The sequence below is a fragment of the Salvelinus alpinus genome, chromosome 1, assembly GCF_045679555.1.
Source record: "Salvelinus alpinus chromosome 1, SLU_Salpinus.1, whole genome shotgun sequence".
NCBI classification, from domain to species: domain Eukaryota; kingdom Metazoa; phylum Chordata; class Actinopteri; order Salmoniformes; family Salmonidae; genus Salvelinus; species Salvelinus alpinus.
In genome coordinates this window covers 41,499,010-41,525,331 of record NC_092086.1, presented here as the reverse complement: position 1 = coordinate 41,525,331, position 26,322 = coordinate 41,499,010, and the positions used below count along the sequence as shown (strand labels likewise).

Below are 26,322 nucleotides of genomic sequence, written 5' to 3'. Positions count from 1 at the left end.
TTAAAAATAAAAAATCATTAGAGAACAGCAGTAAAATAAGCCCCATGATGGAATCAACATCAAGCCTAATACACAAATAATATATAATTTTCAAGAAATCTCACAAAACACATCCCCACTGTGTAGTTGACACAGAATCAATGCGATCAGCAGACTCAGTCAGTCAGCGATCCAGCTAACAACAGTAAGGGCTCAGTTAGTACCCTGTATAGACGTAGCACCTCTAAGGAGGTGTGGATGGATCAATTCTGTTTGGAGAAAAACTCCTTGCTCTTCTGGCTGTCCGGGACGATGGTGTCTCTCCCTGGTCTCCATCCTGCTGGGCACACTGTAAAGAGAAACAAGTCACACATCTGCCCTGTGAACATACAGTGTATATCAAACACATTTGCTCACTAAATGTACTGTATATTCTAATAAGAATGGGAACTGTGCTGAAGAGGGGCTAGAGGTCAAGTAGCACTAGAGTGCATACAATGGAGGTCTATTGGTGCCTAACAATATTAGTCTCCTGCCATGTCCTGAGATGTCAGCACATCCTACTCTAAATCTCTAACCTGCTCTCTGTCCCCTCCTCCTCTTACCCTCTCCAAACTTGTCAGTGTGCTGGAAGGCCTGCACCAGGTGCAGTGTCTCATCCACAGAGCACACTACTGACAGGTCGTTGATAGGGATCTGCTTCAGGATGCCCTTGTCATCAATCCCAAACAGACCTCTGGACAGTAGGGAGGAAGGTTAAAACAGGTTTAGGGCTGAGCACTGTATAAAGGTCAGGAAATGGGCAGCTGTAAGTGAGAGAGAGAGAGAATAGGATTATAAGACTTGTCCCAGAGCTTGGTAACAGATCTGTAGGCTATGCCCTCATCCTCCTTCAGCACTCCGTAGTCCCTGGAGATGGCCTGGGTGGGGTCAGCCAGCAGAGGGATCTTCATAGGGCCCAGACCTCCATGTTTCTTCTCTGTGTTGATCCTGCACAGGAGGGGGAGAGAGATAATCACTATTACACACACAATAAATACAGGACTGTAGGCAAATGCACTGCACGCCTGCATGATTATTGATGACTTGAACAGTGGCCGCTACACATCTGCTGTGTATCTGGAGCTGCAAACCAACTCAGGCAGTCTTCCAGGGTCTTATCACAGCTACACAGAGAAGCTTAACTCTGGGCAGGGTGGGGCTTCAGGACCCTATGTAGTCTAGTGCATTTACGTCCTGGATTCCTCTTCACAAACATGACAATGATTACCTAACAATAGCCACAAGTTGGGGTATTAAGTTAGATATATGCAGCAATATGCAAAATAAAAACATAGATTATACAGAAGGACAGTAGAGGACAAGATTCTGGTTTGTTTTCCTATATCAGTATTTTCCATATATGACCCTAGTAAGATAATGGTCTCACCAGGCCAGGTGACTGAAGTGGGAGTCTGTAGAGGCTGCCAAGACCTCACAGTCACTCTTCCTGAACTCCTCAGCACGTTCACTGAAGGCCACAATCTCAGTGGGGCAAACAAAGGTGAAGTCCAGCAGGTAGAAAAACAGCACTACATACTTCCCTTAGGGAGAAAAGACAAAAGGGATTTCAAAAGTATTGCATACGGTTTATGGTCATTTGCCTAATAGTTAAAAATCTGCTTCCATGACTTAACCTCAACACCATGGGATGTGTATAGCTAAGCAAAGATTTAAGTCTGAGAAATGTTGAGTTTGAATGTACTTTTTGTGTTTGTGTGTAGTTGATTTCACACCAAAGCGAAGCCTCTGTAGTAGGACAGCTTGACCTCTTTGAACTGTCCGTCCACTACGGCTGTAGCAGTGAACTCTGGGGCTGGCTGGGAAAACCTTGGTTAGCGGTGTAACTGCTGGTGTGGCGCCTTTGTAATTTGAACAATACATATACTATATTTATTCACTCCCATAATCAAACTGTCAAGCTGTCTGCCAGCTTGAGCTGGACTGGTGAGAACATCAGAGGTGGACTGACCCTGCGGCCATGTTGGGTGATGACATCATCCTTGGAATACACAGTGTTCTTATCCTGAGGTGACAGGTCAAACGGTTGGACAGTGCTGCATATGGAGAACACAGAACACATATTTGCTATGTATTTTGATCTGGCAATGGCTCTAATAACAACACAATAGAAAATACCAATGGAATGATTTTGAAATCCAGTGTTTATTGAGGATGTCAAGAAACAAAAGAACACCAAATAGGTATTCTTATCACACTCAGACAAACAGGTTCCCTTTAGGTCCTCCATTCTATAGACATTCTATAGAGTTTGGCTCTAATTCTACATCACAGCATCTTGAATGACATTGCCTGAATAGAGTTCTGATGCATTATCAAACTAACACAAAAGCCTTACTGGCATGAGTCATGTTTCTACATCAGCAGTCTAAGTCTGTCCTTTGCGCAGATTCTCTTTCTGAAATTCAAGACTTCCTCCAGCTATAAAGAATACTTCATCATTTTTAACAGCTGACTGACTCCTATGATTGCAGGATGGCAACCACTCTAATGATGTGGCTGTGCACCACCATCACAAACACCCTACCTCCCTCCTCACTATCAAACATTTCATGACAAGAAGACAGTAGTACATTACGTTATATCACGATAGTAAAATATGCCAAGCGTGTTGACAGTTGTACAGGTATGTCTAAAAAAGGTGTTTAGGATTGAGGAATAGAGGAATTTTGGACGCTTCAGTATGGATACGTATATCTCCTGTATGCCTAGTCTGATGGCAAAGTTACACAATACAGTTTAGAAACTACTGCAGTCTACTGATGAGTAAATACAACTCTACAGTATGATATGCACCGAGGCAGTCCCAGGCGCCTCACAATATGATAGATATTTTCATTTGTAGGCCTACTAATGTAGCTGCAAGACTACATATGTTTATAATGAGCATACATGACTGACAATTACATGCCAAACATTGATGGCGATCATGAATGGTGTCACCTGTTTTAGCAACTACTTTACTTTATTACATTTACTTTTACAGGGACAGTGGACATTAATCAACATTACTACTGTATAAAAGTTTTAGTCAGCCGGCTAATTTTCAACTGCAGTCCCTGGGCCAAGTACCATGTAACAACAGACTGTAATACAACATGATGTCATACACTTTGATGTTATCTGTTGATTTTTTAACCTTTCAGAATAATGTTACAGTCAATGTCACTATTCGTACATTATTTACACAGTGTTAAGGGCATGTCATGTCATAATGGTTTATATGTTTGGTATTACATCAAAATATGGAGCGTCTCTAAGCAACATTTGATTGATGGGTTATAATGGTGCGTAATGATGAGAGGTACAGTATGTGAGGTAAGGTTAGTTATAAGAGCAAGATATGACAACCCCAGCTTGGGGACAGTGCTACAGATTCAGAGATCAGATTCTGTCAGTTCATCTACAGCCCACTCCCACTACCCTCCACATCATCCACCACGACCGAGCGTTTCCGCATCACAATGTTGCCGTTGCTCCTCCGCGCCTGCGGGGGCAGTGTGGCAGGCTTGGTCTGGGGCTGCGTGTGGCAGGGGGCACGGTAATGAGGCAAGCCACTCTTGGTGGTGTCCAGCTCCTCTGGGTCTTCCTCCAGGGCCCTGAGGGCAGAGATCACCTCCCTGTCCGAGGGGCTGAGGGTCAGGCATCCACAGGGACGTCCACCCTTACCATTGCTAATACTTTCACCCCCCTCCCGTTCCTCCTCCTCATCCTCCACCGTCATGAAGGCGTCCCCCCACAGGCTCTCACACAGGTCCCGGCCGTGCTGGTACATCTGTGGTAGCAAAGAGCAAATCATTGGAGGTGTAGTTTGACATTAGATTCAATATGACCCTTATCTTTTCTGTGTGTTGCAAATTATATCTCTGATTAAGGCACTCATTTTAATTGGGACTATTGATTACACAAAGATTTCTGAAAAAACATAGCATTTGCCAGGCAGCAGCTGCCACTCCCACTTCTCTCTCATCCATCCATTAGTGCCCTCATCATACAGAGAAATGCTTTTAGAGACACGGGGGACCAGCACACAAGGTCATGCTTCATCTGTCATCTAAAAGCCAGCTGATTGCGGGAAATAAATATGTTTTCCCCTTCACTTTAATCCAAATTCAGGTTTTAGGGCCAAAAAAAACATAATGAAGTCTAAACCTACATTTCTCAGAAAAGCTTGATATTGGAAAAGCTTATTAGTAGAATGGTACTGACACCGTGGGTTTACGTGTTTACAGATGTAGGATCTTAATTTGATCACTCTTTTGTTGCTGAGAATTTTCCTGCACCGCAAGCAATGCAGATGAGCTTTCTTATTTAAATGAACTGTAAACACAATCTAACACACAATTATATTAACAGTATTACACTTTTCATGTAGCCTACTTTTGGCCAGATAATAGCTTAACCACAGCTCCAGCTACATTATGGACTAAGCATTTAAATCCTGTTGCTGAATGATTATTTTGCTGTGACATTATAGGTCAAATTAAGATCCTATATCTGTAAGCTCTGATTCTCTGGGGAGTGAGTCATCACCACTTTATAAGAAATGCTACCGTTACAACTCTCCTCTCTCCTCCCTCCCCCTCTCCTCTCTCCTCCCTCCCCCCTCTCCTCTCTCCTCTCCCCCTCTCTCATCCTGTCTGTCTGAGGGATAAGGAGTGAATGAGTCACTCAGAACATTTAGGAAGCACTGCTATATTGACTGTGTTAGAAGGACAGCACTGTTGCTGTGCAGCAGATAGCTACTAGCTGGTCTTATTACTAGCCTCCTCTCCTGGGGCGGCCATGGACATGTGCCTAACCCTAGTGCCTAACCCTAACCTTACATTCGTTTTCATGAAGTTTTACAATATCGACAATATTTTTACTTTGCCGTTGGCTGGATCTAGAGGAAATCGCTCAGTTCTGCCTTAAAGAGAAGATTTATCCCAATAAACGTCAACCTGCTGTTATCGCAACACAGGAGTGCATGTTAGTGCAGAGTCACTGTCCACTTCAGACCCAGTGTTTGAGTGGAGAGCGTGAAGAGAGTGTTGTTTCCTTGTTGATGATGTTAAGAAGCCCCAGAACATTGCTGTGGCCAGTGAGGCAATGGAGAGGAGCCAACAGAGCTTACAGACAATGAGGGAGAAAGCCAGAGAGGATCCTGGGAGAAGGGCCAGGGGAACGTTTTGATGGTTTGTACGTGTGTGTGCAGTATTGTGTGTGCATGTACAAATGTTTTTGTGTGTGTTTAGCTTATGTGTGAATGCAGTATGTGCATGTGTTTGTGTGTGTAGCCTATATGTGAGTACAGAATGTGCATGTGTTTGTTTGTGTGTGTGTGTAGCCTATATATGAGTGCAGTAGCCAACGTGCAAGTGTGTGTGTTTCCGTGTATTTATTTGCAGCCTGCCTGCTGTGTACAGTGGCCCTGAGGCAGACTGAAGCATTGTCAGCTCGATTAGGGAGGACATGTGAATGGGTGAGGTGCAGTTAGCTTCCCAATTCCTTTGTCTGATGAGGAATCAAACTGAACATTCCAGTCTAACCTACAAACTGTTTACTATCTATGTTAAAATAATTGTTTTTTGAACAGCTGAAGATCATTAAAAGAGCCGTCATTAAAATGCCTGGACACAAATTGCTTCCAACCTCATTTGAGTTCCAAAGTCAGTTGCTCTTAAGCAAAGGGTCAAACTAATGAATAGCATAAATCTGTGAAAATATTGTTATTGTGTTAACAATATTTCTATTAGATGTGAGTTGTTTTGTTCAAACATTCTGACTCCTTCTTATGGGGTGTTTTGGAGGTCTCTGTGTAGCAGGACCCTCATATTCAGAACAGCTTAACTTTAATTGAATGGCCTCACAATAATTACATTTTTATTTGGTATATTTGTGGTTCCCTGACCTGCCTCTTCCACATAAACATACACACACTCCTGTCACCTCTCATCATCACATCCAACCACTGATTATGTGTGTGTGTGTGTGGGGAGCTGTAGTGGGACGTGCTCATTGTAATGTTTGGAATGGAATCAATGGAACCGTTCTTTTTCCATGTGTTTGATGTGTTTGGTACCATTCCATTCATTCCAATACAGCCATTACAATGAGCACGTCCCCATACATCTCCTCCCATCAGCCTCCTCTGGTGTGCGTGCATGTTTGTGTGTGACTGGGAGGTTCACAGTTGGTCCCAGCTGTGCACAAGCCCTGGGTCACTCTGCCTCTTTTTATATCCTCCTCTGTCCAGTGGAGCAGTACAGAGCAGAGCCCAGGGGCAGACTGGCCATCTGGCATTCTGAGCAAATGCCAGATAGGCTGGACCCTTTTTAATCACATTGGGCCTGTCTAACTTGGATTTTTTGTGCAAAATAATCATTATCTGGCTAACAATGGGGGCCTTGAGGAAAGAAATGGGCCAGTGTGGGGGCCTCGAGGAAAGAAATGGGCCGGTGTGGGGGCCTCGAGGAAAAGAATTGGCAGGTTTGTTAGAAATGCCAGGGCCGATTTCTGGTCCCAGTCCGCCCCTGGCAGAGCCCCTCCTTTATTCCACTTAGCCAGGCTTTGTGACCTTAACCCCTCACTGACCACTGAGACCAGCAGTACCAGTACAACTAACACTGACAGCTATACTACCATGATTCTTTGCTAACCTAGCCTTGCATGCCAGGTTTCTCTATCTTCCTACAGCTCTATCATAAGAGACACAGCTGGAGAAAGAGACTAGGATGGTTCTTAACTTCCTCAAAGAAATGAATCATTGAGTCTAAATATCTCTTTTTGAAAAAAATATATATATTTATAGCAAGGTTAAAACACAGCTCAACACAGCATTACAGCCAACTCAACATGGCTCCCTCCCATGAGACTGGCTGCTGCCCATCCAATCAACAGCCTACCTGCTGATACGGCACACAGTTCCCAGTGCAGTTCTGTCCTCTGGGGTCTCTGGCCCAGTTACGAGCACATGTCATGTCCATCCTGCAGGCCTCATACCTGAAGAAAAATGTTATGTTGCAATGACCAGATGACAGATCAACATTTGATACTGCTGGATGATGTGATTAGCGCAGAGCCTTCAGTACAGTTTACATTGGGGACCCTAGGTTATTGTAGTGAGCTCACCAGTCACGGCAGAAGCTGTGGCACAGTGGCACGGCCTGCATGGAGGACTGGAGGTGAGAGTGTGGCCAACGGGCTGCATCAGGGGAACAACGGTAGAAACAGGTCACACGCTTCAGGAAGTCCTCACACCTGGACATAGAGATGGATGGGAGAGAGAGAGAGGGTAGACCAGCATGATGCTGCCACCACCATGCTCCAGCAGTGCAATGCTTTTGTCTCTGTTGGCTTTGATGTCATAGATTGAAAATATTGGTTATATCATGATCAAAGGCCGCTGTAAATTGCAGACTTACTTCGGCCTCAGTTTCCCACACTTGTCCCAGGGGTTGTTCTTCTCACTGGTCATGGGATTAAGATCCTGGATGTCATCCTCTGAACAACATGCATCTGATGAGAGAACAGATATGGATAGATTATGACCATGGGGAGACACCTCATCTCATAGGAGGATTGAGGATTTAGATAGTAAACTTCCAACAGCAGTTTTCTCTCTTTATCATGGTTTGACGATGCATGTTGTTGTCTTTAAAAAGCACAGTGCTCTCACTCACTCTCAGCATATATTGTGCACTCTTTCAGGTGAGGTTCCTGGCTGGGCGTGATCTTCTGTCTACCGTCCTGTAGACACGCCCCCTCCAAACACAAAATGCGACCAATCAGGGTAGCCGCTAAATATGCACAGACCAATGGCAGGGAGTTTGACGTGATAGCCATTTCTTCAACCTGCGATACGTTCAGCTAGCCGGCTATAATCAGGACCTTGGACAGCGGAGCGGGAGACAAGCGGGTTCAGTGAACCATACAATATGAAGACCAGTTTTTGAAATAATGTGACATTTGAATGTTTCCCTATTGCCTATAGCACTAAAGAGAATGTTTCCCTATTGCCTATAGCACTAAAGAGAATGTTTCCCTATTGCCTATAGCACTAAAAAGAATGTTTCCCTATTGCCTATAGCACTAAAGAGAATGTTTCCCTATTGCCTATAGCACTAAAGAGAATGTTTCCCTATTGCCTATAGCACTAAATAGAATATTTCCCTCAAAAGGGAGTTAGATCAACCACCACTGATCAAAAACTGTCTAGTCTGTCCATAACATACTTTGTATTCAATGACGTGCCGTGGAGCATCTAGCCTAATTAAGGAGGTTCAAGGATTGGTGTGATGTATGACACAGCCTGTGAAATATTAAGCTATAGCCTATCTAGCCATTGGATAACGCTAGGCATGCATAACAATACCTGATTAAATCCTAAATATGGTATTTTCTTATGAACTTCCGTTTAAGTATTTGATAGAAAATGAGTTACAGACATGTTTAACACATTTCAGAGTTTACCAATCGCTTTGTTAGATGTATAACAATGTAGGCTACTTGAGACTATCAGCTACAAACCTACAACTGACTGACTTTCTTTCAGTAAAACGATGACCATACCTGACAAACTCAACTATCAACTAATCATTTCACAACAAAATAATTAAGATTTGAACAAATGCAAAGATGGGCTACTGTAAAACCATGTTTGATTAGCTTTAAACAAAATAACGGGAATGACAAGATGTAACACCACAACATCCCAACTGCGTAGTTTGCTATCTGTGTCCATTTGTTTATTTTCCACTATCGAAAAAATACTTTACTCCTCGCCTGCCTTAGCCTACCTGTCGTTGGGAGAAACCGTTTTCCTATTGATTCTGCTTGGTCTTGTGCGACGTGTCTCCTCAGCTTTGGAATCGTCGTTGAATCAGCACCACTCTACGCAGCTCTTCCTCCTGGCTGACTGCTTGTTATGATCACTTCTTCCCAGGGGCAGCACGACAGTTTCTCACTGGTTTAACTGAAGGACATCTAAGCCCCTGGCCACCTCCCCCACCTCCCCCACCTCCTCCTCCTCCTCCTCCTCCCGCTTGCTGGTAATCCATATCACACACACACACACACACACACACACACACACACACACACACACACACACACACACACACACACACACACACACACACACACACACACACACACACACACACACACACACACACACACACACACACACACACACACACACACACACTAATTTGTATCATATACATTAGAAAAATATGTGTGGAGGTATTCCCATCCAGTATTGTACCATGTAATATAATGACATTTAAATGATTTGGCCTGAGCATATTATGTCCAGGTAGTGTCATTCTGTATCAAACGTACTGTCATTCTGTATCAAGCACCAGTTACTGAAAAACACCAGGATATGGTTGTCAGTGGATTCATCAAATTGATTGGGTCCTATATGAACGTGTTGGCGCAGCGTTGTCCTTGGTATAAGTGCATCCTCCTCAAGTGCTGAGTCACCTGTCCTCCCCTCCTCCCACAAACCCAGAGGTCAGGGCTTTGTGTGAAGGGGAGGTGAAGGATGAGATTTGATACTGTATGATATGCTGAGAGCATTGGAATACATCTCCCTGCTGACAACCATTGCCCAACAAATAACTTCAATCTGCCACTTGCAGCAAAATCCACACTCCATTTATTTTTGCAATGAGGCATACATTTGTTTCAATGTTTTGATGTTTGGGCCTTTGTGACCTACAGTATGTTGGTGAAAATAGAGATCCAAACAGACACTTTGCCCAGTGCTCATCCTGTCCTGTTCTCTTGTCCTGTAATCTCTCTCCCCCTCAGACCCGGGGTGCCAGCTAATCCCTGCCCCAGACTCCCTGTGTCGTCACTAGCCGTTTGGCCTCTTCACAGCAGATGGAGTTCCTTGTGGCCTAGATACGATTGCCTAAAAACAAGAACCTGAAATTATATAACAATAAGATATGACAATAAGATATGGAAATAAGATAATGACATTCTGATCCATTATTGGGTTTGGTAGCATTGGTGTGCAATACCTTGAGTCTTATATAAGTCCATTGTACAGTATTGAGTTCAAGTCTATTCATAGAAGAAAAGGATGGAGCTTAATGGAGTAATAACATATAGTAGACCTATAGAATGCCTAGATTCATATCATCCTATAGGAGGAGGATTCTACACATTTGCCTCACATGGGCCCAAATTCACCAGACAGTTTCATAATCAGGGGCTGTTCACAATGCACTTATTTACGAGGATGAGGGGGCGCGAGGCAGACAGAAACAATTTCCATTTGGCTATTAGAAGGCGAATAATGATATCCTTTGTGTGGGAGCTATTCAGGGACCAATGACATGGGGGAAAGAGATTTGCATTGCTGTGAACTGTTGTTTTTAATTAACCGCGAGGTTGCCGGGAACCAGTCCTAGAGTTGGCAAACAGTATAGCGATCCTTGTTGTCTCGCTAATTGCAAGACATTCTTTGCTTTGATCCACTGACCCATTTCTTAGGCTTTTATTTTCTGATCGGTTTAAGAGTGGTGGACAACTAAAGAGGAAGACAACTCAAAATACTAATCTCATAGTCCCCCTTTAGAATTTCCAAACAAATCAAAAATATTAGTGTAGTCTGTGTTGCTTTGCAGAGGCTGTGTAGTGCGATTATGTAAGCTAAGAGAGGCTACACACAACCTGACCTCTCACGCAATGACAAGTGAAATACAGACTGATTGGAATTCCAGGCCAACAGAATGTGGCTTGAGTATTACTTCCTCAAGACTGGACCCTAGAAATAATCTGAAAAATATTCTGTGAAATTACAGAATATTGATAGCATTACATACTTTATATTATCAAAAAAAGAAACTCTTTACATACAGTGCCTTCGGAAAGTATTCAGACACCTTGACTTTTTACACATCTTTGTAGGTTACAGCCTTATTAAAAAAAAAATGTAATTGTTTTTTTTACTCATCAATCTACACACAATACCCCATAATGACAAAACAACAACAGGTATAAAACGGAAATATAACATTTACATAAGTATTCAGACCCTTTACTCAGTCTTCTTGGGTATGACGTTACAAGCTTGGCACACCTGTATTTGGGGAGTTTCTCCCATTCTCTGCAGATCTCTCAAGCTCTGTCAGGTTGGATGGGGAGCGTTGCTGCACAGCTATTTTCAGTTCTCTCCAGAGATGTTCAATCGGGTTCAAGTACGGGCTCTGGCTGGGCCACTTAAGGACATTCAGAGACTTGTCCCGAAGCAACTCTTGGCTGTGTGCTTAGGGTACATGTCCTGTTGAAAGGTGAACCTTTGCCCCAGTCTGTGGTCTTGAGTGCTCTGGTGCAGGTTTTCATCAAGGATCTCTCTGTACTTTGCTCCGTTCATCTTTGCTTCGATCCTGACTAGTCTCCCAGTCCCTGCCGCTGAAAAACATCCCCACAGCATGATGCTGCCACCACCATGCTTCACCGTAGGGATGGTGCCAGATTTCCTCCAGAAGTGACACTTGGCATTCAGGCCAAAGAGTTCAATCTTGGTTTTGGCAAACTCCAAGCGGGCTGTCATGTGCCTTTTACTGAGGAGTGGCCACTCTGTATGGCCACTCTACCACAAAGGCCTGATTGGTGGAGTGCTGCAGAGATGGTTGTCCTTCTGAAAGGTTCTCCCATCTCCACAGAGGAACTCTAGAGCTCTATCAGAGTGACCATCGGGTTCTTTGTCACCTTCCTGACCAAGGCCCTTCTCCCCCCGATTACTCAGTTTGGCCAGGCAGCCAGCTCTAGGAAGAGTCTTGGTGTTTCCAAACTTCTTCCATTTAAGAATGATGGAGGCCATTGTGTTCTTGGGACCTGCAATGCTGCAGAAATGTTTTGGTACCCTTCCCCAGATCTCTGCCTCGACATAATCCTGTCTCGGAGCTCTATGAACAATTCCTTCGACCTCATGGCTTGGTTTTTGCGCTGACATGCACTGTCAACTGTGGGACCTTTTATAGACAGGTGAGTGCCTTTCCAAATCATGTCCAATCAATTGAATTTACCACAGGTGGACTCCAATCAAGTTGTAGAAACGTCTCAAGGATGATCAATGGTAACAGGATGCACCTGAGCTAAATATGGAGTCTCATAGTAAAGGGTCTGAATACTTATGTAAAACCTGTTTTCGCTTTGTCATGATAGGGTATTGTGTGTAGATTGCGGAGGATTTAAAATGTATACATAATTTAGGCTGTAAATAAAGGTCACAACAACCTGGGTGCTTTAATGTCACCATGTTTCATTAAGGTGTGTTGGGTGTGATGAAAATAAAGAGTGTGTGTGTGTGTGTGTGTCAGTTGGTAGAGCATGGCGCATAGGTTTGAAGCCCAACTGAAGCATTATCTAATGGCAAGACTCCCACCCTGTGTTTGTACTATGTTATTACACTCTGTAGGGTTATTCTCAGCCTGATGGCCTTGTCAAAAACACCCGAGGTCCATCAGGCCTACATGAAGAACATAAAAAAACAAACCATAAAATAGTACGTTAACATGTCATGCTCAATAGTAAAAAACAGTATTATTATTCATCCATGTAGTTTATTGGGGGGGGGGGGGGGAAAGGAAAGTTAGGAGAGACACTTTTTAAATGGTTCAGTATAACGTTTAAATGCATTGCTGTGTTAGTGCTCCCCACGAATTGGGAAGAGGCGCCCCGGGGTGCAATGCTCCATCCCCGCCTCTGGAAGTGGGCGTCGGAGGCAACGACGGATTGTGAGATGTGATCGACGTCTGCTCTCGGTGGAGGCTGAAAGTTTGTGGAGTGTCTGGACTGAAACGCTTCTTCCTTAGAGGCCTACCGGATTAGTAGCTCACCTGGCTAACTTGTAGACAGACACCTGTTCAGGACGGATGTGCTTCTAATGCTGCGTTAATGTCATGTCGGACTGATCGGATAAATGACTTGTCAAGTTCGAAGGAACGACTTGGAGCGTTGACGTGCTCGGGGCTCGGAAGGTACGCAAGAACCATTCTCACGATTGACAGCAGAAATCGTGTTGACAGCAGAAACCATGTTTGTTGCCATTTTCAGTGGTGCATGATGTTGGAAACATCGCGGTCCAGACATCATACCATCATACACGTGCATTTTTCCCAGTAGGAAGTATATATTTAGAGTCCCCGACATCATTTGAACGCAGCATAACTAACCCATTGTTTTATGTCAGATGGCGTCACTCCTATGCAACGCTTGTCACTCAACCGATATCATGCTGCGTTCAAGACAACTCAGACCTCGGAAACTTAGAAATGTCCGACTTGGAAACACATTGTGGAAAGATGACCTCAGAGTTTCCCAATTGGAAAGTATCAGAAAAAAATCTACCAATATCAAGCTCTACGCAAAAAAACAGACCCACATTTTAACTCAGAAGTTCAGAGTTTCCGAGTTGTCTTGAAAGTACCATTTGTGCAGGTGAACTCAACACTCTATCTGATGTAAGACTATGCTTCTAACCTTCTTGTCGTATTGAAGACAAGTTGCCTCGGAACATCGGAAACTCCAACATTTCTGACTTGGAAACTCGTAGAAGGTGAGGTTCGAGTTTCCCAATTGGAAAGTATCAGAATCAACCAATAGGAAGTGCGACACAAAGAATGTACTCCCATTTCAACTATGAGTTTCTGAGTTTCTGAGTTGTCTTGAACTCGGCATCTGTTTCAGTGCTCTAATATATGCAGTGTTTTGTTAACATGTCATGATATGTAAAATCTTCCAAATTAGCTAAGCACCCTGGCCTGCTGTGCTGACAGGATTGGTGACAGATAAGCCCATGTCTGGACATGTACAATTGCCTTAGCAAAGGATTGAAAGGTTGTAACTGCATTAGAGAGTCCTGCCATGCCAAAGAGGTGCTATCCATTCATCTATTTTCTGAAGAAAAGTCCCACACAACATTATACTGCCTCTACTCCAGTACCTAAATCAGGACCATGGACAGCACCACAGCCTTCCGAAAGAGCCTGTGACCTAACAACAGCAGGTCAGGCCAAACTAGCTCTGTTACCCCTCTCTATGGGGCCAAGGCCTATACTAACTTACCTCCCATTCTTTTCATAATGGGATTGCCTATATACTGTCTACTGTGTCTCTAAACAACCAACAGGGACATTATTGGACTCTGTCTACAACAGAGCATATCATATGGTTACATGGATGAAGTTTGTTTTCAATAAAACAATGTATCTGTATAAACGAGAGTGGGGGAGCAAGGCTTTTTCATTGTCTTTTTCATCTTCTTTTGGCATCCATCCAGCCTATGGGGGAGGCGGTAGACATTTTACGCTTTCCAAGATTATCTTTCTTCATTTCCTTTCCGTGACAGACAGGCTCAGAGAAAGATGGAGTGATGAACAGAGAGAAAGAATCAATGAGTAATAATCAGATCTGATTTCGACAGAGGTGCACTGACACACACACACACTCTCTCTCTCTCTCTCTCTCTATTTTCATCACTCCCAACACACCTTAATGCCTACAGAAACGTGGTGACATTTAAGCACCCACGGAGTTGTGACCTTTATTTGAGAGTATAGCTCCAGAGTGTCTGTCTGTGTGCACACACGCGAAGATACACTGAGTGTACAAAACATTAGGAACACCTGCTCTTTCCATGACATAGACTGACCAGGTGAATCCAAGTGAAAGCTATGATCACTTATTTATGTCACCACTTCAATCAGTGTAGATGAAGGGGAGGAGACCGGTTAAATAATATTTTTTTAAGCCTTGAGACAATTAAGACATGGATTGTGTATGTGTGCCATTCAGAGGGTGAATGGTCAGGACAAAATATTTAAGTGGCTTTGAACGGGGTATGGTAGTAGGTGCCAGGCGCCACGGTTTGAGTGTGTCAAGAACTGCAACGCTGCTGGGTTTTTCACGCTCAACAGTTTGACGTGTGAATCAAGAATGGTCCATCACCCAAAGGACATCCAGCCATCTTGTCACAATTGTGGGAAGCATTGGAGTCAACATGAGCCAGCATCCCTGTGTAATGTTTTCGACACCTTGTAGAGTCCATGCCCCCAACAAATTGAGGATGTGGGGGTGTTACTCAACATTTGGAAGGTGTTCCTAATATTTTGTACACTCAGTGTAGATCGCATGAGACAGTATGCAGACAGATTCATGTTTGTATTACGAGCAGTCTCTGCACTCAATCTCATCTCCTGTAGATGGATTGGAGGGGAGCGTCCTCTCGTAAGGCCCTGTTTGTCCCATAACTCCACCTATACATTGACACCTCAGCGGGAACAGATCAATACACCACACTGACCTCCCCCTCTCTGCCTTCTCTGCAGCGCGACCAGCCGTATGCATGCTGATCACACTTTGTTTTGGCATTCATCATCATTCACTGTTGTAGACGAGGGGCATGCTGTAACCACTGTTAATGAAATTAGTGGAACCGGAAAAAACCTGAGAAAGACTTGTTTGGATGGAACACCCCTGTGACCTATGTTCAGTGGGTCAGTGGGGCATTACCACTTTTAAGCCTGTTACTGCAGCAGCGTACTGTTTCTCACGCCGTCACACGCTCTCAAACAGATTCACACACTGACCCTCTGCTTCTATTTAATAGGCTTAGTTGGACAGGAACAGAGTGTGAGTGTAAAGCCTGCATGTATGTGTGTGAGTGTGACAGGAGGTGTCCAGGGAGACCATAACTCCAGCTGTCTCTGTGGTCATCAAATCAACAGAGAAGTAGTACATCCTATAAACATGTTGTGTATGACATCCATCCATGTTTCACTCACAGTGCCTGCAGAGCCACTTGGCAACAGTGCTAAACATTGTTTTCTACTCCACAGTGACACACACACACACACTCACACACACACACACACACACACACACACACACACACACACACACACACACACACACACACACACACACACACACACACACACACACACACACACACACACACACACACACACACACACACACACACACACACACACACACACACACATACACACACACACACACACACACACACTCACACACAAAGACTGCACTAAGACTTTAATCTATCTCAGTTTGCTCTCTGAAAACACTTTCCTCCAATGACGTTTGCTGTGTCTGTCTTTGTTGTTGCCTTTTATCTCTGGTATATTGAGTAGTGCCTTCTGCCTGAGCTAAGCAACTATGAGTTATACATGAAAAGGAGTTTCTCTTTAGAAGTTGGCTTAAAAGAGTGACAGCAAAACTCTCTCATAAGTAAAGTTGTTTCACTTATTTTTTTTACCAGAAAGTCCCATTGAGTAAAAAAAAGAAGATTGTAAGACCCCAACGTGACCAGGGCAAATCCTGCCTTGAAATCCCCTGTCAGTCAGGAACATGGACTAATTTACCTGGATCTCTAATACAGTTATCTAGCACATATGGGTTTACGGTTACCGTCTGCTGTTCTCTCAGTTACAGTAAAAAGATTCTGATCTAGGAGAATATCTAGCTACCCAAAAGAAAGGAGCCATGCCTTGGTCATTAGACTAGGCTGTTCCCTCCTCAGTCCCTGGCTGGTTGGTTGTGAGCCATTTGAGATGTGTGTGTGTGTGTGTGTGTGTGTGTGTGTGTGTGTGTGTGTGTGTGTGTGTGTGTGTGTGTGTGTGTGTGTGTGTGTGTGTGTGTGTGTGTGTGTGTGTGTGTGTGTGTGTGTGTGTGTGTGTGTGTGTGTGTGTGTGTGTGTGTGTGTGTGTGTGTTTGACCAATCATCTTAGAGTGGCTGTCCCTAACAGTGGGTGATGACTGTGGTGCTGATCAGAGCTTAATGGCATCCTGCTGGGCTCATCCATTGGTTTAGCAGAGGGGACTCACCTCCTGACTCAGACACAGACACGCTGACTACACGGATTACCCACCATGCCTTCTGTCATCATCTAGTAATGACATCATCTTGTTAATGCTTGGGTGGGGGGGCATGTGCGTCAGAGAGAGAGAGAGAGAGAGAGAGAGAGAGAGAGAGAGAGAGAGAGAGAGAGAGAGAGAGAGAGAGAGAGAGAGAGAGAGAGAGAGAGAGAGAGAGAGAGAGAGAGAGAGAGAGAGAGAGAGAGAGAGAGAGAGAGAGAGAGAGAGAGAGAGAGAGAGAGAGAGAGAGAGAGAGAGAGAGAGAGAGAGAGAGAGAGAGAGAGAGAGAGAGAGAGAGAGAGAGAGAGAGAGAGAGAGAGAGAGAGAGAGAGAGAGAGAGAGAGAGAGAGAGAGAGAGAGAGAGAGAGAGAGAGAGAGAGAGAGAGAGAGAGAGAGAGAGAGAGAGAGACAGACAGACAGACAGACAGACAGACAGACAGACAGACAGACAGACAGACAGACAGACAGACAGACAGACAGACAGACAGACAGACAGACAGACAGACAGACAGACAGACAGACAGACAGACAGACAGACAGACAGACAGACAGACAGACAGACAGACAGACAGACAGACAGACAGACACACAGACAGACAGACAGACAGACAGACAGACAGACAGACAGACAGACAGACAGACAGACAGACAGACAGACAGACAGACAGACAGACAGACAGACAGACAGACAGACAGACAGACAGACAGACAGACAGACAGACAGACAGACAGACAGACAGACAGACAGACAGACAGACAGACAGACAGACAGACAGACAGACAGACAGACAGACAGACAGACCTAGACACCGTTGCCCTAGAGCACACAAAAAACTATACATACCTCGGCCTAAACATCAGCACCACAGGTAACTTCCACAAAGCTGTGAACGATCTGAGAGACAAGGCAAGAAGGGCCTTCTATGCCATCAAAAGGAACATAAATTTCAACATACCAATTAGGATCTGGCTAAAAATACTTGAATCAGTCATAGAGCCCATTGCCCTTTATGGTTGTGAGGTCTGGGGTCCGCTCACCAACCAAGATTTCACAAAATGGGACAAACACCAAATTGAGACTCTGCATGCAGAATTCTGCAAAAATATCCTCCGTGTACAACGTAGAACACCAAATAATGCATGCAGAGCAGAATTAGGCCGATACCCACTAATTATCAAAATCCAGAAAAGAGCCGTTAAATTCTACAACCACCTAAAAGGAAGCGATTCCCAAACCTTCCATAACAAAGCCATCACCTACAGAGAGATGAACCTGGAGAAGAGTCCCCTAAGCAAGCTGGTCCTAGGGCTCTGTTCACAAACACAAACACACCCCACAGAGCCCCAGGACAACAGCACAATTAGACCCAACCAAATCATGAGAAAACAAAAAGATAATTACTTGACACATTGGAAAGAATTAACAAAAAAACAGAGCAAACTAGAATGCTATTTGGCCCTAAACAGAGAGTACACAGTGGCAGAATACCTGACCACTGTGACTGACCCAAACTTAAGGAAAGCTTTGACTATGTACAGACTCAGTGAGCATAGCCTTGCTATTGAGAAAGGCCGCCGTAGGCAGACATGGCTCTCAAGAGAAGACAGGCTATGTGCACACTGCCCACAAAATGAGGTGGAAACTGAGCTGCACTTCCTAACCTCCTGCCCAATGTATGACCATATTAGAGAGACATATTTCCCTCAGATTACACAGATCCACAAAGAATTCGAAAACAAATCAAATTTTGATAAACTCCCATATCTACTGGGTGAAATTCCACAGTGTGCCATCACAGCAGCAAGATTTGTGACCTGTTGCCACAAGAAAAGGGCAACCAGTGAAGAACAAACACCACTGTAAATACAACCCATATTTATGTTTATTTATTTTAACTTGTGTGCTTTAACCATTTGTACATTGTTACAACACTGCATATATATAATATGACATTTGTAATGTCTTTATTGTTTTGAAACTTCTGTATGTGTAATGTTTACTGTTCATTTTTATTGTTTATTTGACTTTTGTATATTACCTACCTCACTTGCTTTGGCAATGTTAACACATGTTTCCCATGCCAATAAAGCCCCTTGAATTGAATTGAATTGAATTGAATTGAGAGAGAGAGAGAGAGAGAGAGAGAGAGAGAGAGAGAGAGAGAGAGAGAGAGAGAGAGAGAGAGAGAGAGAGAGAGAGAGAGAGAGAGAGAGAGAGAGAGAGAGAGAGAGAGAGAGAGAGAGAGAGAGAGAGAGAGAGAGAGAGAGAGAGAGAGAGAGAGAGAGAGAGAGAGAGAGCGAGACAGACAGACAGACAGACAGACAGACAGACAGACAGACAGACAGACAGACAGACAGACAGACAGACAGACAGACAGACAGACAGACAGACAGACAGACAGACAGAGACAGACAGACAGACAGACAGACAGACAGACAGACAGACAGACAGACAGACAGAGAATAGATAGGATACTGTTTGCTGTGATGTCTAACACTGTGTCTTTGATTTGTTAGTGACTCTATGATGGGGCAGTGCCATCTGCATTTGCATAATACAAAGCAGGCCAATCCAGATCTGACTGTACCACCATGAACAATAATTGAAAGACTGCCTGAAGACTGGTTTACATTAAACTACCTGATCCTTTTATTGCCTCATGGATTTCCTATGTAAAATATATTGTCAGTCACTTCTCACTCGGAGAAGTCCAGCATGGGTCCACTCAGTGCTGTTCAAATAGGTGCGGCAACTTTTCTGCACTGTCACATGTCACCACTTGGTGGCAGTGGCACAGTTGGGTTTTATTACAGTGAACCTGGTCTTATTTACCTGACTCATGGCCCTCCACAGCGGCTGTGGTATGAACTATAGCACCACCTCTTCAAAATGTAACAAAATGAAACTACTCATTAGGAATAATCAGATTGAGTATAGAACAGTCTGGTCTAAGGTTACAGTGGTTGACGAAAGGCAAGGAAAAGAGAAACAAGGAAACTGATGTTCCTATGGGAATGTCAATGGATGGTTCAGAGAGGAAGAGGGAAAAATAACTGACAACATCAGTTGTGTTTTTATCTCTGTCTATCCTCCTCCCTCTCATCCCCTCGTTTATGTGATGTTTACACTCCTCATGCCTTGGCATTGTAACAAGCCCCCTGTGTGGCTGAATGTGTTCTCTGAGGTCCAGAGCCACGTCTGTTCCCTCTTAATGATGATCCTCTGGGGATTCTATCCACGCAGGCGGTCTGTGTGTGTGTGTGTGTGTGTGTGTGTGTGTGTGTGTGTGTGTGTGTGTGTGTGTGTGTGTGTGTGTGTGTGTGTGTGTGTGTGTGTGTGTGTGTGTGTGTGTGTGTGTGTGTGTGTGTGTGTGTGTGTGTGTGTGTGTGTGTGTGGAAACTGTGACCCACTTCTTTACTATGGCGAGTGGGAGAGGGAAACATTATGGTTAACGTTGTAACAATGAAAACAGACATTTAGAAAAGCTAGAGATTTTTTCTCATGCACACACATACACACTTAGCAGGGCTATGTCACCTCACACACATACACACTTAAAATGAAACTATCTGTTACAGTAACACTCAGAACACCAAGAAGAGAGCACTCTGGAGCACTGAGTGACAGCTTTACGGTTGTCTTTGGTAATGGTTGGTTTGTCTTCTGGCTGAGTGAGAGGGGGAAAGGAATGCATCTCTTATTTTCCATCTGTGCTCCCCTATCGGTGTGTGTGTGTATATGTGTGTGTATATGTGGCGCGTATATGTGTCTGTGTATGACATGACAGGTGTCTTAGGATGAACACTGCTTCAGTTTGTTACATCACCTCAGGCTGAGGTTGCCTCTCCTCACCCCTGACATAATCAACCACCACCCCATGTGTTTTGTAGTCAGTGCCTCTTGCTCGCGGGCATGAGGGCGTAAAAATCCCTTGATAATCTACACAGTCTGTATGCTTTCCCAGAATTGTTCTTTAGTAAAAACCTCTGGTCTCCATCCAATCTCAATGAAACATTTATGCCATTTTGCCATCCTGCCACCACATTCAGATACACTTTTAAAAGGGCTTTTATATAAAACGTACTTGCAGGAGAAGAAGGGTTTTTTGGATGCACTGTGGAGTGTGAATAGTAGGTGCTGAGGATGACCCGAGGAGAGGGAATGACAGTGATCAGAACATTTACTGTACCTGGACTCCTTACCCCTGAAAATAAACCCTCTCCTCTGCTGACCATGTGGGGTCTAGTTCAGCGCTAACCTTCGCACAGAAGGAATAGAAAAATCCAAAGGAATACAAATGTTTTTTTTAATACAGTGCATTCAGAAACAGACTTATAGTATTTTTCCCTCATCAATCTACACACAATGACAAAGCAAAAACAAGTTGTTAGAAATGTTTGCAAATGTATTAAAAAAAAATAAAAACAGAAATATCTAATTTACATAAGAATTCAGACCCTTTACTCAGTACTTTTTTGAAGCACCTTTGGCAGCGATTACAGCCTCAAGTCTTCTTTGGTAGGACGCTACAAGCTTGTATTTGGGGAGTTTCTCCCATTCTTCTCTGCAGATCCTCTCAAGCTCTGTCAGGTTGGATGGGGAGCGTCGCTGCACAGCTATTTTCAGGTCTCTCCAGAGATGCTCGATTGGGTTCAAGTCCGGGCTCTGGCTGGGCCACTCAAGGACATTCAGAGACTTGTCAACGAAGCCACTCCTGCATTGCCTTGGCTGTGTGTTTAGGGTCATTTTCCTGTTGGAAGGTGAACCTTCACCCCAGTCTGAGGTCCTGAGCGCTCTGGAGCAAATTTTCATCAAGGATCTCTCTGTACTTTGCTCTATTCATCCTTCCCTCGATCCTGACTAGTCTCCCAGTCCCTGCCTCTGAAAAACATCCCAACAGCATGATGCTGCCACCACCATGCTTCACCGTAGGGATGGTGCCAGGTTTCCTCCAGAAGTGACACTTGGCATTCAGGCCAAAGTGTCAGGGTTTACCAGAATTGGACCCAGAAGCAGACCAGGACAAGGTGAGTAAAAAGATGGTGAGTATTTATTAATCAATGAGAACGTGGAGGTAGATAGTTCCGGGTGGAGGAGCGGACAGCGGAGGTGGGTTGATGGGAGTGGATAGGCAGATCCAATGGATAACAACACACTGGCGACGAGCAGACAGGGATGGGGTATGGGTTCCGGGTGAATGGCTGTAAACAAAACAAACGGCGGTAAGTTAAAGTCAAGCAAGACGTACAAAACAATAAAACAAAACAAACTCTATAAACTGGAGGCTGGTTCGTGGGCACAACATACTGTTCTTGGCTAACGATCCGGCAGGGAATGGATGTCAGGTCAGAGCTTTTGAAGGGGAGAGGTGATGATCAGGACAGGTGTGCAGATTACTGATGGGATACAGGTGCGGGTGAACATCGATCTCCCAACAAGCTAATTCGCCCGGCAACCAGACAGGGTGCGTTCCAGGACACCGGAAACACACTCCAGGACAGAAACACAGGCAAACACAGACTCAGGAAGCGGGATTCGTGACACAAAGAGTTCAATCTTGGTTTCATCAGACCATTGAATCTTGTTTCTCATGGTCTGAATGTCTTTAGGTGCCTTTTGACAAATTCCAAGCGGGCTGCCATGTGCCTTTTACTGCTGAGTGGCTTCCGTCTGCTCACTCTGCCATAAAAGCCTGATTGGTGCAGTGCTGCAGAGATGGTTGTCCTTCTGGAAGGTTCTCCCATCTCCACAGAGGAAGTATGGAGCTCTATCAGATTGACCATCGGGTTCTTGGTCACCTCCCTGACCAAGGCCCTTCTCCCCGATAGCTCAGTTTGACCAGACGGCCAGCTCTAGGAAGAGTCTTGGTGGTTCCAAACTTCTTCCATTTAAGAATGATGGAGGCCACTGTGTTCTTGGGCCCTTCAGTACTGTCAAAATTTGTTGGTACCCTTCTCCAGATCTGTGCCTCGACACAATCCTGTCTCGGAGCTACAGACAATTCCTTTGACCTCATGGCTTGGTTTTTACTCTGACATGCACTGTCAACTGAGGGACCTTATATAGACAGGTGTGTGCCATTCCAAATCGTGTCCAATCAATTGAATTTACCACAGGTGAACTCCAATCAAGTTGTAGAAACATCTCAAGGATGATCAATGGAAATAGGATGCACCTGATCTCAATTTCGAGTCTCATAGCAAAGGGTCTGAATACTTATGTAAATAAGGTATTTCTGTTTTTCTAAAAACCTGTTTTTGTCATTATGGGGTATTGTGTGTAGATTGATTAAGTAAAATTTGTATTTAATCAATTTTAGAATAATGCTGTAATGTTACAAAATGTGGAAAAAGTCAAGGGGTCTGAATACTTTCCGAATGTACTGTATGCCCACCAGGCTTTTACCTGCCATGCAGGGCATCTTGCAGGGTCTATCAGTCAGATGAGTTAAAGCAACAAGGAGCAAAAATCAATACAGTGCCTGCAGTATGTCTAAAGGCACCACAGCAGTAGAGATGCCTGAGGATTTCACTGAGTGGAGTGGATGAGGTGCTACAGGGTTTGGGTGAGGGACTCTAATGGCTTCCTGATTGTGTTGTGAGTGTTTGTCTCTGTGAGGTGGATGTTGGCTGGATAGAATTGGAACATAAAGAGCAGCCATCAGCATTAGGAAAGCGTACCAGCCAGCCAGAAAGCCCTGATGGTTGCTATTTAATCAAATGAATCAAAGCCTGCTTACCACAGCTTTTCTCCATGATTTTGCATTATGAGCACAATGTACTAATTCAAGTGGCATCACAATTCTATGTGGAGAAGTAATCTGTTGAATACATTTAAATTGGTTACAGTATATTTGTTTGGACGGGATGGTCGAGCTGGACTGTGTGTGTGTGTGTGTGTGTGTGTGTGTGTGTGTGTGTGTGTGTGTGTGTGTGTGTGTGTGTGTGTGTGTGTGTGTGTGTGTGTGTGTGTGTGTGTGTGTGTGTGTGTGTGTGTGTGTGTGTGTGTGTGTGTGTGTGGTGCAGTGTTGCTCTGTGGGCTGGCTATGTTTGGGCTGAGGGTGAGGTCATCGTTGCGTGGGCCATACACTCGGACTGACCATATGTTACATAAAAACAGCGTGAAAGTCCTAATCCTTGATCGCAAAGCATTACGCAACCTCTCTCTACCAAAGGGCAACCCATCTGTCCCTCATCATCATCCCAGAAAAACAAATATGATGAGAGGAACTCATTATAGTAGATCTATCCAATGGCCAACTGTCCAAGGGTAAACATTGGCCATTGTTTGTGCTCCTTCTTTTCACTCAGGTCATGCACTGTCTGACTGTCTGTTTCAGTTTGTTCACAAATGTTGAGGGCACCAAACCACGGGTAAAACATTCTCTCCACTCAAGCATTTTTCTGATGGAGAGACATTCAAAAGTTTCAGCTCCCAGCCCTCATGCTCATGTATTATGCAAAAAGTGAATGACAAATGTTTGATGCATATTTTATTTAACTAGGCAAGTCAGTTAATAACAAATTCTTATTTTCAATGACAGCCTAGGAACAGTGGGTTAACTGCCTTGTTCAGGGGCAGAACAACAGATTTGTATCTTGTCAGCTCGGGGGTTTGAACTTGCAGCATTTCAGTTACTAGACTAACGCTCTTACCACTAGGCTATGCTGCCACCCCACATAGACCTATTAATAACCAGGACCTAAAGATATTGGATATGGGCCAGGAATGATCAGTCATCCCAAGGGGGGTTAAATCCTGGGTATGCCATGCATGATAAAGATGATCCCTGCTTGATCAAACAGCAGGTCAGTAGACTTACTGGATTCCATTTGCATGGTCTCCTGATGTTAGCTTTGAGACCAACATACACCATGAACAGATATTGCAAAAGGATAAATATATACAGTACCACTCAAACATTTGGACACTCCTACTCTTTCCAGGGTTTTTCTTTATTTTTTACTATTTTCTACATTGTAGAATAATAGTGAAGACATCAAAACTATGAAATAACACATATGGAATCATGTAGTAACCTAAAATATATTTTATATTTGAAATTCTTCTCCACTCTTTGCCTTGATGACAGCTTTGCACACTCCCAGCTTCATGAGGTAGTCACCTGGAATGCATTTATATACACAGGTGTGCCTTGTTAAAAGTTCATTTGTGGAATTTCGTTCCTTCTTAATGCGTAGGAGTGGTATACAGAAGATAAACCTATTTGGTAAAAGACCAAGTCCATATTATGGCAAGAACAGCTCAAATAAGCAAAAAGACATGACAGTCAGTCAATCGGGAAAATTTTAAGAACTTTGAAAGTTTCTTCACGTACAGTCGCAAAAACCATCAAGTGCTATTATGAAACTGGCTCTAATGAAGACCGCCACAGGAAGGAGACCCAAAGTTACCTCTGCTGCAGAGGATTAGTTCATTAGTTACCAACCTCAGAAATTGCAGTCAAAATAAATGCTTCACAGAGTTCAAGTAACAGGCACATCTCAACGTCAACTGTTCAGAGGAGACTGCGTGAATCAGGCCTTTATGGTCGAATTGCTGCAAAGAAACCACTACTAAAGGACACCAATAATAAGAAGATACTTGCTTGGACCAAGAAACACAAGCATTGGACATTAGACAGGTGGAAACCTGTACTTTGGTCTGATGTGTCCAAATTTGAGATTTTTGGTTCTAACCGCTGTGTCTTTGTGAGACACAGAGTAGGTGAACAGATGATCTCTGCATGTGTGGTTCCCAACGTGAACCATGGAGGAGGAGGTGTGATGGTGTGGGTGTGCTTTGCTGGTGACACTGTGACTTATTTAGAATTCAAGGCACACTTAACCAACATGGCTACCACAGCATTCTGCAGCAATACGCCATCCCATCTGGTTTGTGCTTAGTGGGACTATCATTTATTTTTCAACAGGACAATGACCCAACACACCTCCAGGCTGTGTAAGGGCTATTTTACCAAGAAGGACAGTGATGTAATGCTGCATCAGATGACCTGGCCTCCACAATCACCCGACCTCAACCCAATTGAGATGATTTGGAATGAGTTGGACCGCAGAGTGAAGGAAAAACAGTCAACAAGTGCTCAGCATATGTGGGAACTCCTTCAAGACTGTTGAAAAAGCATTCCAGGTGAAGCTAGTTGAGAGAATGCCAAGAGTGTGCAAAGCTGTCATCAAGGCAAAGGGTGGCTACTTTGAAAAATCTCAAATATCAAATATATTTTGTTTTGTTTAACACTTTTTTGGTTACTACATGATTCCATATATGTTATTTCATAGTTTCAATGTTTTCTCTATTATTCTACAATGTAGAAAATAGTAAAAATAAAGAAAAACCCTTGAATGAGTGGGTGTGTCCAAACTTTTGAGTGGTACTGT

The 26,322-nt window shown here is 43.9% G+C and overlaps 2 protein-coding genes across 2 annotated transcripts; both read right to left on the bottom strand.

The window, feature by feature from the left end:
• Positions 1 to 242: 242 nt before the first annotated feature.
• Positions 243 to 2,101, bottom strand: LOC139560772 (peroxiredoxin-1-like). Its single transcript, XM_071377692.1, has 6 exons — positions 1,991 to 2,101; positions 1,766 to 1,838; positions 1,409 to 1,562; positions 823 to 969; positions 585 to 715; positions 243 to 328 (listed from the first exon to the last, which is right to left on the bottom strand). Exons 1-6 carry the CDS (start codon positions 2,099 to 2,101, stop codon positions 243 to 245), a joined length of 702 nt encoding a protein of 233 aa, XP_071233793.1.
• A 64-nt stretch (positions 2,102 to 2,165) lies between these two features.
• LOC139576168 (riboflavin-binding protein-like) lies at positions 2,166 to 8,963 on the bottom strand. The gene is made up of 6 exons (XM_071401923.1): positions 8,820 to 8,963; positions 7,704 to 7,911; positions 7,446 to 7,539; positions 7,153 to 7,281; positions 6,927 to 7,023; positions 2,166 to 3,814 (listed from the first exon to the last, which is right to left on the bottom strand). Exons 2-6 carry the CDS (start codon positions 7,864 to 7,866, stop codon positions 3,443 to 3,445), a joined length of 855 nt encoding a protein of 284 aa, XP_071258024.1. The 5' UTR covers positions 7,867 to 7,911; positions 8,820 to 8,963; the 3' UTR covers positions 2,166 to 3,442.
• Positions 8,964 to 26,322: the final 17,359 nt, after the last annotated feature.